The sequence below is a fragment of the Falco rusticolus genome, chromosome 1 (genome assembly GCF_015220075.1).
Source record: "Falco rusticolus isolate bFalRus1 chromosome 1, bFalRus1.pri, whole genome shotgun sequence".
Lineage (NCBI taxonomy): Eukaryota > Metazoa > Chordata > Aves > Falconiformes > Falconidae > Falco > Falco rusticolus.
Genome location: NC_051187.1, coordinates 21,341,756 through 21,359,245, shown reverse-complemented (window position 1 = coordinate 21,359,245; position 17,490 = coordinate 21,341,756). Strand labels below are relative to the sequence as shown.

At 61.8% G+C, this 17,490-nt stretch overlaps 2 protein-coding genes across 3 annotated transcripts; one reads left to right on the top strand and one right to left on the bottom strand.

Moving 5' to 3' along the window:
- The first annotated feature begins 824 nt into the window (after positions 1-824).
- GAS2L2 (growth arrest specific 2 like 2) lies at positions 825-8,135 on the top strand. The gene is made up of 7 exons (XM_037375002.1): positions 825-1,182; positions 1,304-1,673; positions 2,346-2,584; positions 2,691-2,798; positions 3,371-3,467; positions 3,826-4,099; positions 4,266-8,135. Exons 2-7 carry the CDS (start codon positions 1,316-1,318, stop codon positions 5,449-5,451), a joined length of 2,262 nt encoding a protein of 753 aa, XP_037230899.1. The 5' UTR covers positions 825-1,182; positions 1,304-1,315; the 3' UTR covers positions 5,452-8,135.
- RASL10B (RAS like family 10 member B) lies at positions 7,579-16,566 on the bottom strand. Of its 2 annotated transcripts, none has more exons than XM_037375001.1 (4): positions 16,360-16,566; positions 12,811-13,143; positions 10,066-10,190; positions 7,579-9,676 (listed from the first exon to the last, which is right to left on the bottom strand). In XM_037375001.1, exons 2-4 carry the CDS (start codon positions 13,024-13,026, stop codon positions 9,406-9,408), a joined length of 612 nt encoding a protein of 203 aa, XP_037230898.1. In that variant the 5' UTR covers positions 13,027-13,143; positions 16,360-16,566; the 3' UTR covers positions 7,579-9,405. The 2 variants fall into 2 exon arrangements, with proteins under 2 accessions (XP_037230898.1, XP_037230897.1); XM_037375000.1 differs by lacking the exon at positions 16,360-16,566 and adding an exon at positions 15,318-15,372.
- Positions 16,567-17,490: the final 924 nt, after the last annotated feature.

Here is a 17,490-nt window from a genome sequence, read left to right as displayed (position 1 = left end):
AAGATGCTTGTGATCAGCATGGGGGTGTTTCCTTGGGAGTGCTGCCCCAGGGGCTGGAGTGGGAGAGGCTGGTGGAAGGGGAGCTGGGGGACAGAGCGTGGGGGTCTGGGACTCCCTGGGGCTGCTGGGCTCTCAGACCACCCCCTGGCTCCATATCTTGGTGGAAAGCACAGAGCAAGCCATGGCAGTGGTGTCTCTCGTGCTACCCTCTACCTCTTGCAGCTCTTTAGCCTCTTCCTCCTCGTCGTCCTCCTCCAGCTTTCTCTGCTGGGACACTTCCAGGTTGCACAGAAACGCTGCCGGACAGCTGAGCCAAGGAGTCTGGGAGTCTGACCACCATCAGGACCTGCCCTCTCCAAGGGATCTCTGCCCTGATCCCTACAGCTTTGGGAAGCCCTCACCTTGGGGTTTGGCTTTCCAGCTCCTGGTGCTGCTGTGCCCCAGGCTGTGCATAGGGAGGGCAGGAGGGATGCAGAGACACTGGTCTGAGCATCATCCCCGTAATGTGTTTAGAGGTCCTTACACTGGCCTTGCACGGAGCTCAGCCTCTCTCCATCCCTCTGGACACCCCACCCAGGGAGGAGGGAGCCCTGCTCAGGGTCACCCATGCTCGGGCTCCCCTGCTCGGGGGGGCTCCCTGCCACAGTGTGTTTGGGCTCGCACAGCACATGGCAGCATCTCAGCAGGGTGTCTGAGCCTGTAAAATGGGTGCAAAAATGTGACTACCTCAGGGCTGTCAGTTCAGGGGTACCGAGTCCTGGAGATGCATCTTGCAGGGTCATCAAGTCACCCCAGCTGTGGTCGAGGTGGGTGCAGGGGTGGCAGGGAGGGACAAGCCCCCCATCTTCTGTGGTTGTGAGCAACTTGGGATGCTGACAAGCTGCTGCCTAGCTCCCCAGAGCCATGGATCTCAGGGGAAAACCCACCCTGGGCTGGCTGGGGAAGAAGGAGCAGGGCTGCCAGCAGAGGAGCAGGTGCTGAAGGGTTAATGGGGAGTGTTTGCAGCCAGTCCCTTGTCACCAAGGAGAAGGGAACAGCACTTGGGAAAGAAACAAAACACCCACTGCTCTGGAGGGTAATTTCCTTTCCCCAGCTGCATCACAGCCCTCCGACCCCAGAAGGGCTACCAACACCGGGAGGACGTGTCACTGTCCCGGGGTGGCAGCGAGTGAGTGGCACCAGGTGAGTGTGGCTGTTGGGGAGGTGGGCTGGCGACATGGCCTGGGGCAGCTCCCCATGTCCTCATCACCCGTGACCCCATCATCCGTGTCCCCATCACCCCTTTCCCTTGATCTCCTCCCAGTCTTATGGCATAATGTGGGGGCCACCGGGCACGGCGGTGCGGAGCATCCGTCCCTACCGGTCCAGTGAGCAGTACCTCTATGCCATGAAGGAGGACTTGGCGGAGTGGCTGAAGGAGCTGTACGACCTAGACATCGAGGTGGGCACCTTTGTGGAGGTGCTGGAGACAGGGGCTGTGCTCTGCTCCCACGCCAACAACATCAAAGACGTGGCCGAGGAGTTTGCCCGTACCTGCCCCGGCGTGGCCTGCCACCTCCGCCTGCCCACCACTGGCGTTGCCTGCAACCTGGCGGCACAGCCGGGCACCTTCCAGGCCAGGGACAACATCTCCAACTTCATCCAGTGGTGCAGGAAGGAGATGGATATTAAAGGTAAGATGCAAACCTCCAGCTACCCCATGTCCCTATGTGAAATTCCCTTCCAGCAGCTCCTGGCACCACTGCGGTTGTTTTCCCATGTGTCCCCAAAGCCAGTGCCACCTCAGCAGCTGGCAGCACCATGCGCATGTGTCCCTGAGCTGGCATTTCTTGCCCAAGCTCTTCTGGGCTTGGCAGCAGCTTTGCGGGGTGCTGGCACGCCGCGGGTGTGTTTTCTTGAGTGCAAATATGCACTGGAGGGGTGGAAATGGAAAGGGGGTATGCCACAGCGCGGCCACGCCATGCACAGCATGATCCTGGCTGTAAGGCCATCAGGAGCGGTCCTGGCTCTGGGAAAAGGGTCTGTCACGCTGTCCCCACCATCAGTGGATGCCCAGGAAGAGCACGGGCATGGAGTGACCATGACCAGCGCACCCAGCCACAGGTTTTTGTGGCTTTGGGATGCCATGAAACAGCCGCGGTGCCTTTGCATATAGATGTCCAAGGGGAAGACTCTTCCTCTGTTAATTTATCCCGACCTTTGTTGGACCCGTCATACTCCCAGTGGGATGACCCCAGGGAATAACATCCCTTTGGGCGGGTTTTGACTCCGCCTGTGCCCCCCATCCCCTTTGTCCTCATCCCCACGCACCTGCCCTGGCTCAGCCTAGCCCTGCCCTGCCCCAGACGTCCTGATGTTCGAGACAGAGGACTTGGTGCTGAGGAAGAACGAGAAGAACTTTGTGCTGTGCCTGCTGGAGCTGGCACGCCGTGCTGCCCGCTTCGGCATGCGCGCCCCGACCCTCGTACAGATGGAGGAGGAGATCGAGGAAGAGCTCCGCCAGGAGCTGGACCTGCCACCCACAGAATCCCCTCTGCCCCGGACCCCCAGGAAACCACGGGACCTCCACAACCTTGACCAGATGGTATGGAGGGGCATGTAACGGGATGGGGATGGAGATGGGGATGGGGATGGACACCCCAGGACCTTTCCCAGGAGCCCTGGTGAGGACCCATTCCTGCTGCCCACAGGTCCAGCACCTGGTGAGTCGCTGTACCTGCCCCGTCCAGTTCCCCATGATCAAGATATCTGAAGGGAAATACCGTGTGGGTGACTCTGACACCCTCATCTTTGTCCGGGTGAGTCCGCTTCACCCTGTGCTTTTGGGGTGCAGGCACCAGGAATCCTGCTCTGGAGCCTCTTCCATAATCCATGGCCCAAATGGGGCCAATGTGGGGATTTTGGCCATTATCCCCAAAGCAGGGCAGCTTGGCTCTGTGGTACATGTTTGCATGGATGTAACCATCAATGTGTACGGGACCTGCCATCCCACCCCAAGCCAGAGCCAGGTCTTACCCAGCAACGGGAACACAGGGATGCTCTGCCCCTGCCTGGATCTGTCCATAAGCCTGACCTTCCCAAAGGGATCAGCATACGGCAGTGGAGAGGTGTTTTCCAAAAAGCTCCCCACTCTCCTCGTGGTGGTGAAATGTGCCTGTCAGGATAGCATTGGGACCTGAGACCCTCCCCACCTCAGTGGCGGTGAGCCAGGGATGAAGCCATCCTTTGGGACAGCTGGTGGCACTTTGGGCAAGCTCCCAGAGCCCGGCTGAGCGTGCCACCCCCCGGCTGCTTAAAAAGAGGTGGGGGGGTCCTATGGGTGCATCGCATGCACCTCTCGGGGCCTCACAGCGCAGGGCATCCCGTGCAGATCCTGCGGGAGCACGTCATGGTGCGGGTCGGTGGCGGCTGGGACACGCTGGAGCACTACCTGGACAAGCACGACCCGTGCCGCTGCACCTCGCTCTGTGAGTCCCTGCGCCCCCAGACCCCTGGCTCTGCCCCATGGCTGGGGTGAGGGAGGGTCTGGCATGGGTGTCGCTGCTTCTGGGGCTGTTTGCAGGAGTGGGAGGTTTTGTTACCCCAGTGCCTCGTTGCTGGGCTGGTGAATGTCTGGGTTTGGGGACTCTCTTTGGTTTTGGTGGCCACTAGAGGTCACGGCAGACTTTTGGATGGAGCTGGACCCCCAAAGCCCCTTTGTAAGGGAGCACAAGTTCACACCAGCATCCCTGGGGGGGATGGATGCTGAGCAATGGCTGGGTGGGCTGCACCCGGCGGTGGGTGCAATGGACAAGGGTGCTGAGCCTCCCCCCATTTTCCCCACAGCTCACAAACAAGCCTGGAAAACCAGGAACCCCCAGCAGCAAGTGCAGCATGAGATCTGGCTGTGCCCAGCCTCGAAGGCAGCCCCCCGCGGCCAGCCCCCTCCTGCGCTGCTGGTCAGCCGCTCGCAGAGTCCCCTGCCCCCTGTCACCTGGGGACCCCGTGCCCCCCCCAGCCCCCGGCCCCCTGCCACCCCCTCACCGGAGGGTTCAGGTCGCCCACCGGGTGCCAGCCCTCGCCGGGAGCCAGCAGAGCCCCAGAGGGTCCCTTCGAGCAGGTAAGTGGTGCAGAGATGCTTCGTGCCCCAAACTGCCTGGTTTCAGAGCAGGTTTTCTCATATCCCTAGTTATTTTTCCCCCTCCTTTCTGGTGGTTCCCAGCTCCAGGCTGGATGGAGGAGGGATGCAGCAGCTCCCAGCCCCTCTCTGCTCTCTCTTCTTGCAGGGTGCCTTCGGGGAGGCAGCCGCCACCATCCAGGTCACCCATTCGACCCAGCTCTCCTGGCCACAGGGCGACGTGCCGGGCACCCACCCCTTCCCGGGTGACCCCCAGAATGCAGGACAGCGTGGGGGTCCCCAAGGCGTTGTGTGGGAGCACCCCAGGGAAACCCCCGCCGGCACTGGTACGAGGCAGGTCCGCAGCACCCACCACCCGGCTGACACCAGCATCTCCAAAAAGTGCCCAGCAAGGAGGCAAATCCTCTGTGGCAGCTGCCAGACCACAAGAAGGGGGGGTCCCTGCTGTGGTGACTGCCCGTGCCCCCAGCCCCAGCAAGAGCTGTGCCCCCTCCCCACACCGGGATGCCCGAGGAGACTCACAGAGCCAGAAAATCCTGCGGGAAAGGAACCGGGGAGCCCTCAGCCGGGGCCAACCGCCCTCACCCCAAAATTCCTCCAGCCAGCCTCTGAAACAGGACGGCAGCATTAAGCCCCCCACCAAAGCCAGCCCATCCACCTGCCGGCCCCCCACCCCTCCGGCCCATTTTGCAGATGGGTGTAAGGTCTGTGCTGCTGGGGGGGGTCCGCAGGGGACCCAGCAGTGCCACCCAGCCCAGAACCCAAGGGCTGGGGGTGCCGAGGGACCCGGGGCGCTGGCAGCCTGTGGCGGTGGCGGGGGCAGTGAGGGGCTCCGGGGGTGCTGTGGGCACGTGCAGCCCCCCGGCTATGGCAGGGTGGTACAGGAGCTCTCCCGCGGGTGGCAGCCCCTGCGCCCTGTGGGGTTGGGGAGCTGGGCCCCTAAAACGCCCCCACGAGCTGCCCCGCAGCCCACCCCCCTCCCGGATGGAGACGAGGTGGAGGGGCCAGGGGTGGTGGTCCAGACCCCCCGGGGATCCAGGACCAGCAATGTGCCCAAGCCCCGGCGGTGCCTGAAGAAACCCGAGCGTGTGCCCTCCATCTACAAGCTGAAGCTTCGACCCAAGGTGCATCCCCGGCGGGACCACAGGCCAGGCAAGCGCCCCTCGCGTATCCCCACCCCGCTGGGGCATCGCCCACTGCCCCCCCGGGGCCAGCATCACCCCTCAGGCCCCCCCCGGCCACCCCAGCCTGCTGGCACACATCCCAGGGCCAAGCCCTCGCCAGCTGACAGCAACGCCTGGCTGACCGAGGATGACGAGGAGGCATGGGTCTGACCCCCCCCCCCCCCCGAGTTTCGGTGGGGATGGACCCCTCGGTCACCCAAAGGTGGGGGCAGTGGTGAAGCCGGAGCGGTGGTGCCTGGGGTCAGTGTGGGCAGCATGATGGATTTGCTTCCAGGCAAGCTGGGGGGACCCCCATTGCTCTTCGGAGCTGCACCCCCTCCTTCCCCAGGTTGGGGTTTTTTTTTCAGACTTGGGAATTCTCCTCCTACACAGGCATCCTTGTACTCTTTTGTGTGGAAAAATCCAGCCCCAGATTGAGAGAACGGGGCACTTTCTGCAGGGAAGAGGGGTGTAGCTGGCCCCCACAGTGCCCCCCTAGAGCGGGGACACCCCACACTTGGCATCCAAGCGCGCAAACCATCTTGTACCTCAGTCTCCCCTGTCTGTACAATGGGACTAACGATCCTTATGTCTTACAGCACCAACAGGCTTAATGAGTGTTCGAGCTGCTCAGGTCGGGGGGGTCACAGGAGGTGACCCTGGCTGAATCCCGTGGGCTTCCTTCTGGGCGAAGGTGGGAGACCCACAGGGTGGGTGGTCACCTCGGCAGCGATGGTCAGGGTGGCAGCTGTCACCAAGGCTCACGGCAGCCGCGGCCCCGGCGGTGGTGTCTGTGCAATAGAGATATACCAAAGCTCTTCTGTTTCAGCCTATTTTCCGTGTGGGTGGGGAGGGAGAGAAGATAATCCTGGTGTGGGGGTCACGGCTGGGGAAGGGAATCCCCGCTGCCAGGCTGCTGCCTGTGTGCACAGCCAGCGCCCCTCCGGGAGCCCCACGGGGGCCAGAAGAACCCCATCTTCCAAGAGAGGATGAAGCCAGACCCACACCCCTGCAGAGTTGCAGCAAGGGCAAGCGCTGGGGCCTTGTGGATGCAAAACCTGCTTGCAAAAATAATCCTTTTGCAGGGGAGAAACCAGTTCCCCCAGCCTGGACCACTGCCTCCCACAGAAGGGCTGTGAGAGCGGCAGCAGGGCGCTGAGCACTCTGGCACCACGGGCAAAGAGCAGCAAGGCAGGAACAGAACCAAGGGGGACAGACCTGATTTTTAATTTGATTTCAAGGAAGGGGGTGCAGGGTATTACAGGCGGTGTAGACACCTTGGGAATCTCCAACAAGAAGTCCGGGGGAGGGGGGAGGAAAGTCCAGGCAACCAGGATGCTTACCGGGGCAGGAGGAGGAGGAGGAGAGGGAAGCATCCTTGCCGGGGCTGGACCAAACCCAGGCATCACCTCCTGCGGCACCACATGCATGGGGTCTGAAACCCAGCACTGCCCTGGGGACAGCGGTGGGGACACCCTCGGCCTCTCCCAGGCTCGGGAGCAGGTGATTTTTAGCAGGACCAGGGTGGCGTTGGGCGAGCGGTAACGCTTCATATGAAGGGCGTGAGTAGGGGGCAAGGCGCAGGTCACTTGTAGCTGCTGCTGTGCTCCTGGCTGCTCTGATCCCCATCAGCCTGGCCACACGCCGGACATCCCTGCCCTGCTTTCCCTGCCTGCACCCAGCGGGTGCCACCACCCTGTTTCCCTGCCTGCACCCAGTGGGTGCCACCACCTCCTGGGCTCCTGGGAAAGTAGCTCTTTGTAGCCCTCGTTTTCTCGGGAGCTGGGAAATGCTGTCAAAGCAGTGAGAGTTATTATTACTAATATAACTTTCTCTGTCTATAAAGTACAATAGAAGATAACAATTATATTTATAACTTTTTTTTTTTCCAAAATACTAAATAGATGCTATAAAAACCTGTAACTAATTGTGCTATAAACTGCAGGCTACAGGGTTATAACAAACAATGTATTGGCTTAATCGTTGATATGTGTACATCGGAGCACTTTATAAATGCTTTATTAGTAGCATTTACCGAGGAGTTTCCTTCTCAAACGATTTGGAGGGATAAAGCTAGCCAGAGACCGACAACGTGGACTTACATGTGTTAATAAATCCGGATGGGATGAGGCTGGGGGGTACACACGGGTGGGAAGCCCAGTGGGTTTGCCATGAAGGCAAGGGATGGTGATGAGTGCCACTGCCCTTCCCCGGCCAGGGCTCTTACAGCCACCTGAGATGGATCCATGTCCCCCCATCGCCTTTTCTCTTTTTTTCCTTTTATTTTTTTTTTTTTTTGAGCAAGGGGAATGGAGTTTGGTTCCCGAAGCGGCTGCTGGAGGGGGAAGGGAGGAGTGGGGTGACCCCAACCCTGCGGCACTGGGGCTGCGGGGCAGCACAGGGTCCCAGTGCAGGGATGGGGTGGTGGGATGCACGGTGCCGGAGCTCAGCTGGACCTACTCTAAATAAGAAGTGTTCCCAAGAGCACAGCAGTGCTTCTGGGAGATGGGAACCGGGAGATGAACCTGGCGGCGGGGGAAGAGATGGGGCCAGTGTCCTTTTGCTTTACTGCCCGGAGCAGCGCTCGATACCTGCATCTCCTGGTTACACCAGAAATCACTGAGATGGTTTTGTTGGAGGATGAACCAGCCTCAGATCCCACCTCAGAAGCCGAGGACGGCGTTTCCCCGAGCAGCTAAGAAAGAGGAACCACAACCCCCTCGGCCTCTTGCTCCCCCCTCGCCAACACACCGCCCCAACAGCATTTCCTAACAAGGGCTGCACTTTGGCCCCTGTACCGCAGGACAAGACGAAGGTGAGCTGCAAGTCTGGTGTAAAGACAAGATGAAAGATTTTTAAAAAAATAAAAAAATAACAAAAATATGTGGGGGCTCACTTTCCTATCAGGGATACAGAGAGAGAAAAAAAAAAAGGAATGCAACTCCAGCTCCCTATTGCTTTGGAGGCTGCCTTCCCACCGCTGCCGTCTCACATGGATGGAGTATCGTGGTGGGAAAGTCTCACGTGGATGGAGCATCGTGGTGGGAAAGGCCGGTGGGGGTCGGCCCTGCCTGGTGGCACCGCTGGCAGGATGTGATGGCATGGGGGGGCTGCCTGCCAGCCCGGGAGCTGCCGGGGGGTTGGCTCGAAGCCGTGCAAAGCCGGTCGCCCGCTGAGCCTGGGACACAAGGTAGCGGAGGGGTGACCTGCCTGGCAAGGAGCGTTTTGAGATTATTTGGTGTTTAACAGGCTGGTGGGGAGGAGAAGCCTTCCTTGGCTGAACCGGGGCAGAACGGGGACTCAGAGCCCTGGGGAAGCAGCACTCAGCACCCCAGGGGGATGTAGGGGGCAGGATGGGGGCTTTCCGGTGGGTTTTTTTTTCCCTTTCTTGCTTTCATCCAGAAATTCCACCTGGAAATCTGACCCAACCAAGCCAAAAGAGAGCCCGTGTCACCTGGGGACACCTCTGGCTGGAGGCTGCTCTGCCCTCTGAGGGGAGAAACCCCAGCTCCACAGGAGGAAAACGGGACTCCCATCTCCACCGTGCCCCAGGAATGGAGCCAGCCCCAGCGCATCGGGACACAGGCACTGGGCAATACCCTTCCAGGGGGCAGGCGATGGCAGGCAGCAGCAAGTGTTGCCCCTGCGATGCTGGGGCAGGAGCCAGCGAGGACGGACTCAAGAGCCAACCTCTGGGCACCACCTGAGGCATCTCCTCCCCCTCTCCAGTGCCACGCAGCATTTCAGGCACAGCAGAGATGCAGACCCCCCGGGACGGCTTTGGCCCGGAGCACCAGAGGCTCAGAGAGGGCTTGGGGGTTTAGCTGAGGTCCTCCCTCACCCTTCACCACCTCCAGGCAGCCCGGCCACCCACCCGCTCCAACCTGCCGGTGGCCACTGCATCACCCTGCCCAGCACCACCCAAGGTGCACTGTCCCCAAATGCCACCACAGGGTGCCAGTGCCGGTGGGGAAGAAACCCCCCCCAGGTGCCTCTGTCACAGTTCCCACCGTGGCATCACCCCACAGGGAGCGGTGACACCAGCGCTCGCCAGGGAGCCGTGGTCCCAGAGGATGGGTGGCCACAGGGGCATGGCCAGGGGGGTCCATGGGGGCAGGGGGGTGCTCACATGATGGTGCATCGGTTCCTGCGGAGGGCACCCTGGAAGCGGATGGTGGTGTGGACGTGCTTGCAGCGGGCACAGCCCACGCTCTTCAGGAGCTCGCTGAAGAGCAGCAGGATGTGCCAGTTGTACTTGGCCGAGCACTCGATGTAGCCACACTTCCATGTCTTCTTCACCAGGTTGGAGACGTTCCAGCGCGGGATCACCCGGCCCCGCTGCAGGTCCCGCTTGTTGCCCACTATGATGATGGGTGTCTCTGAAGTGCCGATGACTCTGGGGAGGGCGGGTGGTGAGGGAGGGCAGAGGGAGGACCCACCAGCCCGCAGACCCCGACCTGTCCCAAACCAGCTCTTGGCTTTGGCTTGCCGAGATGTGACTCCTCTTGCCCTGTCCCCTTGTCCCTCTTTCACTGCCAGTCCTGCCCCCGCCAGCCCCAGTTGCTTTCCCAGGGATGGCTGTCCTCACCCAGAGGGGATACCTGGCCGGGGTCCTGCTCCTTCTCCTGCCCTCAGGTCCAGTTATGTTTTTGGGCTCCCAGCCCCGCAAACGGGCTTTGTCCCAGTCTGTAATATGTGATCTCCAATATCGAGATCAGGGGAGCGCTGGGAGAAGCCCTGCCAGGAGCCGCGGGGGGGATGCATCCTCTGGGAAGTGGTCCCTACCTGGTTTCCAGGATCTGCTGGCGGATGGTTTTGATGTACTCGAAGCTGTCAAAGCAACAGATGTCATAGACCAGGATGTAGGCATGGACGCTCCGGAGCCCCCTGCAACACACGTCCGCCCACTCCTGCAAGGTGCAGAGAGGGATCAATCCTGGCTCAGCCCTGTCGCCGTGCCCGGGGGGTGCCCCACACTGCTTCGGGGCTGGGCATGTCAAGGGGGCTGCTACACCAGCAGGTAGCAAGGGGGCTGCATGCTCTCCAGCCCCGACACCCAGCAGCACCCATCTCACCTCTGCTCTGCCCTGCTCCGTCCCTGCGATGGCTGCGCTTGCCCCCTGCAGCCCATCAGCCACCCCCTCCATCTCCAGAGAGCCCTTATCCCCCTCATTAATCCAGAGGAGAGATAATGGGATTTGTCAGCTCCCATTCCTCTCCTGAGCGAGGATTACAGCCTGTCTAATGCACAGCGGCCCAGAGGCGAGCTGGGAGCAGGGCTGAATGAGGCCCCCTGCCCTGGATTTAAAAGCTTCAACCTCCAGAGCTGCTAATTAGGTGTGTCAATTAGTGATGCACCCTGGCTTTTGGGTAGGGCAGGTGAGGAGGATGCTCAGCCCATCCCTGTCACTGTGGGGCTGGGCGTGATGGACCAAGGGTCAGAGGAGAAGGTGATGGCAGGGCTGTTTGGAGGGGACACAGGGACAGGAGAGGAGGGGCAGCTGCTCGGGAGCGGGGTCTGTGAGAGCGAGATCAGGAGCCAGGGCAGAAGCAAGCAGGGGCGGCCTCTCCACAGCCAAATTTTGGAGCTGTAAGAAATACATGTTATTAGGAAAGCTTTGGGTTTCCATGAATAACAGGACTTTTTATCCATGCTGTAGGAGTGAAAATCTGCCCCTTCCAGAGGCACTTCCCAGGCACTTTCCCAGCCCAGCAGCGGTACTGGGAATGGCAGCCTGCGCAGGCAGCACCGCAAACCCTCCTGAGTGCCACAGGAGAGAAGAAAGATGCACCAAGGAGGAAAGGCATCGCTTCTCCCTGAGCAAACCTCTTCAGTACCATGATTCATCCCTTTCTGAGTTTATCACTGGAACGAGGCAAAACAAGACCTAGGACCGAAGGGACCTGGGAAAAGGAAAGTTTTGGGGTACGGGTTGGTCTCCATCGCAGACTGCAGCAGGGAAAGGAGCTGGAAGCGAGCAGCATGACACAGCCCCTCTCCTGTCCACCGAGGGGAGGAGACGGCATGTAGCTCCTTGGTATCAGAGGCAGGTGGATGAAGTGGCAGTGCCTCAGGTTACTCTGAGTCCTGATAACACCTGGGAGATTAATAAATTACAGCTATTTCACCACGCTGGGGTGCAACTTGCTCCGGCGCCGTGCTGTCAGGACGGTTTTCCCCATGCAGGGCAGGTTTCCTGGGATGCTTAGGGCTGGAGGATGGTTGCACTGTGCATCCCGCCTGGCCCTGTGCGGGAGCAGGATGTCAGGGAGCCACCGGTGCTTGCTCCTCTCCCAGAACGCTGCCGCAGGGATGCTGCTCCAGGGCATGGAGCAGAGCCCAGCAATGCTTCCCAGCTGACAAAGCCATATCCCCCGCCATGGTCCTCTCCTTCCTCCTCGGAGCCATCCCGCTGACCACCCTCTCTCCCCTGGAAACCTCCATCTGTTCCCACCGGCTGCCTCCTCTTGAGCACAGCAAGGCAGGGAGTTAATCGACTATGTTGGCATCGGCTGTCTTGTCAATAAATTACCCTTTGCTATTTCAGGCTCTCTCGCGCACTGACCTTTTGTTCTCTGCACACACCAATTAATTTTTAAACCTCCTCCTCACCCCTAGAGTGCTCACTTCACCTCCTGTCCGATGGCACAGGGGAAGCTTGGAGCACTATGAGGCCTCTGCAACCCCATCCTCATGGGGCACGGGAGCAATATCATTATATTGATTAAAAATACAAGAGAGCCCAGCTCCTGCGGAGGTGCCCCCGCTGGTGGCATTGCCCCCCGACGTGGCTTCGGCCATGGTTGGGCACCTCCAGCTCCTTTCCCCACAACAGTGGCACAACTTGTACCATTGGGATGGGGCTACGGCACGAGCTTAAAATCCTTTTTCCCATTAAACCCCCCTAAGTGGTCAGCAGTGGTGACAACGCTTCCTGGCCCCACTTTTGGGGCTGTTTTGGGAGCATCTGAGAGTGCTGGGGGGTTGAGGAGGAGCTGGTGGGCTCAGCACCCCAGGGACAAGCCCAGGCAATGCTGGGGGGGCAACGACCACCCTGGGAGGGGATGAGCAGCCGTGCTCTGCCTGGCTTGGGCAGGGGGTGTGCCAGTGGGCTCCCCAGGAACCCCTGGGTTTCACCTGAATGCTCTGGCTACAGTCCACAAGCCCTTGGCTGGTACCATCTCTGACAGCCATGGAAGCGGATCCCAGTGCTCCAGGATCCACTGCCCAGCTGGACGGGGCTGTGGGCATTGCCAGAGCCATGGTCCTTGGAGTGGGATGCCACCCTGCCAGCATTTGCCATCATTTTAGGTGAAAAAGCTTTAGAAGACGGTTTGTCCCGGGCCCATTCAGCCAGTAGCCATGAGGATGTGATCCTTTTAGCAAGCAAACCCTGACGTGGAGGAAGATGCATCCCCCGAAGTGGAGGAACTGGGACACCCCAGGGTTGCACAGCAAAACCCTATGGAGGTCACCAGAGACCCCCCCAGCGTGGAGGTGCCATTGCACCGAGCCAGGTGCACCCCTACCTGCAGGGTGTTGACGGGGAAGGCAGTGATGGGGGGGAAGTCCATGATCTGCAGGTCGTGGACGTGGCCGTTCATGACGACGGCAGGCAGGTAGACGCGGCGGGCCGTGGTGGGCACGCAGACCTCGCTGAACTCGTTGTAGAGGAACTGCCGGACTATGGCACTCTTGCCCACACCCTGGGCTCCCAGCACGGCGATCTTGAACGTTGCCACCATGCCGCTGCGTGCCAGCCGCTGCCCTGGTGCTGCCCCTGCGGTGCCGAGGCTGCATATTCCCGCGCAGGGGGCCTCAGCCCCATTCAGGATGCATTTCCCCTCCGGGACAGCCCGTCACTGCAAGGCCAAGGAGAAGCTGGTCAGATCCTAGAGACACCCTAGCAGACTCCACTATTGCTTCAGGTAACGTTTTCCCATGCAAGAACCTATGGAAAAGGGTTATATCTGTCCTTGGGGGGCAGGAGCATCTCCCAGGGCTGGGCAATGTCTCCAGCAGGCCCTCGCACTGGGAGATCTCAGGGTCCACCCCCCACCAGAGGGTCCCACCCACCAGAGCAAAGGAGAGGCAGGATTTGAGCAAACTTTATCCCAGGAAGGTTCTCACAGGCACATTCAACCCTTTTGGTACCAGAGCAAGGAAACCACCGGGAAAGAGATTGTCTGTGGCTCAGGGTTTGCCCAGCCCTGGCAGCAGAGGGGTCCTGGGTTGTGCTGGGGGCTTGTCCCATAGCATCCGTGGGGACCATCACTGGCTGCTCCATCCCGGTGCTCCCCTGAGCAGGGGAATCCATCTTCCCTCCGCTTGGACAGCCAGAATTGCCTTTTGCTGGGATGGGGGAGAGATTGCTCTGCGCCTGCGAGCGACAGCTTTAACATTTAATTTCAGGCTTTGAGTGGTTTGGCAATTAACTTGATGGAGGCTAATTTCCCAGCCAGCTGACGGGGTGAGCCCACAAGCCGCTGGCACACGTGCTGAGGCTGGAGGGGCCCTGGGGCAGGGCCACACGTTGGGGGATACGGGGTAATAACCCACACACAAGGATGCCGGAGCCAAGTCTGAGGAACCCAAAGGTCCGTTGGCACTGGGTTCCCAACCAGGGGCTGGGATGGAAAGAGCAAGGGTGAGGGCCTGGGTCCCACTTGCACTCACTCCCATCACTAGGAAGCGGCTTGTGCTTTATCCACTTCGCAGATGCTTTTACCAATTTGTGATGCTCTGCTCTGGTGTGTTTTCCCTGAAAACCATCCCCAGAGCCCAGGGCAGCGGTCCCTGAGCTAGCCGAAAGCGGCAGGTTCAAATCATCCTGTCCTGCCTGTTTGAGGGGGGTTATTTGCCCCAGGGATAGCCCAGCCATGGAGGTTCCCGCTGCTGGGTGCCGGGAAGGCCAGGATCCCCACGGTCCCCCAAGCTGGACCGTGGCTCACACCATCCTCACTGTGGGGCTGGGGGCTGGCAGGGTCCGATCCTGCCCCAGGGCAGCAGAGTGGGCTTATGCCCGGGGCTGGGGACACCATGGCACTGCAGGGACCATCCTCTGGGGTGCTGACAGCCCTCAGGGACCCGCTCGCCCCAGCCCCGGCAGCGGGAGCATTTCTGTGCCACATGCAGGGAAATGGGGGATGCAGGAGCCCCCGTACCCAGCCTCGCCGGGGCCTTTGTCCACCAGCAGCAAGCACTGTCACCGCAAACCCCGGGGGCCACTGCTGCAGGGACAGCACTGCCCCCACAAACCCTTCCTCCTTGCAGAAGCGACCCCAGCTCCTCCGTGGGGCCGAGGGGTGATGGAGCAACACAGCTGGGGACCCAGCACCGCGCGGCTGCCCTGACTGGGGGAGCAGGCTGAGCCTTGCCCTGTCACCCCAAAGCCCCCGTCCCCCTCCAGCTAGCACAGGGGGGCCATGCCTGGGGAGAGCCAGCTCATGGGCCCCAGGAAGCGCGTTTGCACCCCGAAGCATCAGAGGCTGACCAGATGGCTCCCAGCCCCATGAGCATCTCAGGGCAGCGTGCCACCGAGGGAAACTGAGGCACAGCGGGGGGACCAGCAGTGGCCCCGCTTGGGGATGGCAGAGCGGGGGGGCGGTCGGCGGCCCCGGTGCTCAGCGCCAGGCCGAGCTCGGAGGTTGCAGGGCCGGCGGGAGGTTCCTACCGGGAAGGATGCTCCGGCCCCCGGCGCGACCTTGGGCACCCGCCGCCCCCCCGGGGGCAGCCGGGGGAGCCGAGCCCCGACCCCCCCGCACCCCGCAGCCCACCCCGACCCTCCTGGGGGATGCTCCGGCCGCGGCGGCCAGCGCGGCATCCCCGGCACCGGCCCGGGGGAGGGAGGGGGGCTGGCGGGGGGTGCCGGGGGGACACACGCACCCCCAGGCCGGCGCGGCAGGGGGTGAGGGTGGGGGAGCGGGAAGCAGCGGCGCTCAACTTTCGCTGGGGACCCCCCCCACCCCCCGGCCCTGGCCAGCGGCAACTTTGCCCCCCGTGCCCCCCCCGCCCCGCTCCCGGCGGGCCCCCCTACCTTGCAGCGGCGGCCCGGGCCGGCGGCGCCCCGGCGGGCGGCGGAGCCATGCGGCGAGCCCGGTGCGGGGCGGGCGGCCCCGCTGCAGAGCCCCGGCCCGGCCCGGCCCGGCCCCCGCCCGGCGCGGCGCTACCGAGGGGCCGGGCGGCGGCGGGGGGCGCCGGGCGGGGGGCGCTGGGTCGCAAAGCCCGGCCCGTGGCACGGGGGCAAGCGGCGGCCGGCGAGGGGGGGGATGCAGGGATGCCCGGGCGGGAGGCAGGCACTGCTCGGGCGGGGATGCAGGCGGTGGTGCCCGGGAGTGATGCAGAGATGCCCGGGAAGGCAAGGATGCTCTGCCCGGGCGGGGATGCAGGGATGCCTGGGGAGGGATGCAGGCAGTGCCCGGGGCGGGAAGGATGCTCTGCCCGGGCGGGGATGCAGGGATGCCCAGGGAAGGATGTAGGCAGTGCCCGCGGAGGGAAGGATGCTCTGCTCGGGCGGGGATGCAGGGATGCCTGGGGAGGGAAGGATGCTCTGCCCGAGCGGGGATGCAAGGATGCCCGGGAAGGGATGCAGGCAGTCCCCGGGGAGGGAAGGAGGCAGCGCTCGGGAAAGGAGGCAGGGAATGCCCAGACCGAGTCGCAGGAAGCCAGGAGGGACACAGGCTTCTCCCAGGGCTCCGGGGAGGCGCCGATGGGAAAGGACCCTCCCATGTCCCCCCTGCAGTGTGCTGGGTGCGACACTGTCACCCTTTCCCTCCCCGGTGCCCAGCAGCATCTGTGCCCTCGTGCCCCCATCCCGTGGGAGCCCCCTGAGGCCAGACTCCTTTGAGGGAGGAGGGTAGGACCCCTCCCAGGGAGCCTTTCCTCCCTCCGACACTTCTGCTCAGAATGATCTTGGGCACATCACTTCACCTCCTTACTGTGGGTCCAGCTGGCAGGGCTGGGGGTTTCTCTGTGCCCGCTGTCACCGGGGGGTACTTTCAGTCCAGGGTGGTCCCAGGCCCCACCAAGGGAGAGACATATCTCTTGCATTTTTGGGATACCCCACACCAAGCATTTACCTGTGCGTCGGATAGCGAGGAAGAAGCTGGTCGCACCTCCGGGGAGCGTGGTCCAGGCCCCCACCGCACGCTGCCGATGGATTCCCCGCACCTCCCTGCTCCTCCAAGGAGACCTTGAACCCCGCTCCAGCTCACCGTGACACCAGCGAGCACTGGGGTGTCTCCATGGGTCTGGCTGCGATCATGCAGGCTTGGCTGAGCCTGAGCACCAGCCACAGCATCGCTGGGCTCCCCCCAGCCTCGTCAGCACCTTTGGCCGGGAAAAAAAATCATCTCCAGGGGCTCTTCTCCAGGGTGAGGAGGGGGTACAAGTGGAAACACATTGCAGTATCCTTCCTGGGGGAAAAGGGGATGGCAGACACAGCCCCACAGCTCGGGGCGGGGGATGGAGGCAAGGGCAGGTGGCAAAATGCCGAACAGCCTTTGTGCTACTCTGCACCAAGGCTGGGGCTGAGCTCAGCGCCAGGTGAAGGGAGTCAGAGCCCCTTTTCCGTCTCTCATGTTACACTCAGGCTTTCAGAGATTTGGGGCTTATTTCCCTGCAGAGCTGCCTGATGCTTGCAGCGGGGGAAATATTTACGTGTCTCTGGGGGTTATTACCAGCCCTAGATGCTGCTCTTCTTCACCGGTTCCTCAGCTCCCCTTCCCTGCAGCGCCATAAAGCAGCCCTGAGCCTGGGAATATTTCTGGGAGAGGGCAGGGATCGTGGCTGCACATGAACTCTCCTGCACAATTCAGGCTCCAGCCTCGGGGCTATTTTTAGCAGTTCCCTCCGAGATGCTCTTCACTCGCTGTTTTATTTGTGAAATTTAATATATGAGAGAGGGGGGAAGGGAGTGGGGCTGGATCCTGGCACGTCCCCACTGGCTGGGAGGCTTATCCCAGCCTCAGCAATAGGAGAGTGACACAAACCTAAAATCATCTGTCAAAGAGCTCCGTGCCCGGGCACGAAGGCAGCAGCAGGGGACAGGCGCAGCTGACGGCTTGGGGGGCTGCAGGTAGGCCCTGCTTCTGCCACAGCCTCCAAAATCCTTGGGTGAGCCCCTGCCTCTCCCCATACAGCATCATGGGCTTGGGGACCTGCTGTCACCTGATGCTGGCCCTCAGCACCTGCACTGGCATGGAGCAGGA

Excerpts from the sequence above, each read along its gene's own strand:
- GAS2L2 (XM_037375002.1), top strand. The coding sequence starts at position 1,316 with ATGTGGGGGCCACCGGGCACGGCGGTGCGGAGCATCCGTCCCTACCGG. Across the intron at positions 2,585-2,690 it reads TCCACAACCTTGACCAGATG|GTCCAGCACCTGGTGAGTCG; the intron begins GTATGGAGGGGC and ends TGCTGCCCACAG. Across the intron at positions 2,799-3,370 it reads ACACCCTCATCTTTGTCCGG|ATCCTGCGGGAGCACGTCAT; the intron begins GTGAGTCCGCTT and ends CATCCCGTGCAG.
- RASL10B (XM_037375001.1), bottom strand. The coding sequence starts at position 13,026 with ATGGTGGCAACGTTCAAGATCGCCGTGCTGGGAGCCCAGGGTGTGGGC. Across the intron at positions 10,191-12,810 it reads TCCCCGTCAACACCCTGCAG|GAGTGGGCGGACGTGTGTTG; the intron begins GTAGGGGTGCAC and ends TGCACCTTGCAG. Across the intron at positions 9,677-10,065 it reads CAGCAGATCCTGGAAACCAG|AGTCATCGGCACTTCAGAGA; the intron begins GTAGGGACCACT and ends CGCCCTCCCCAG.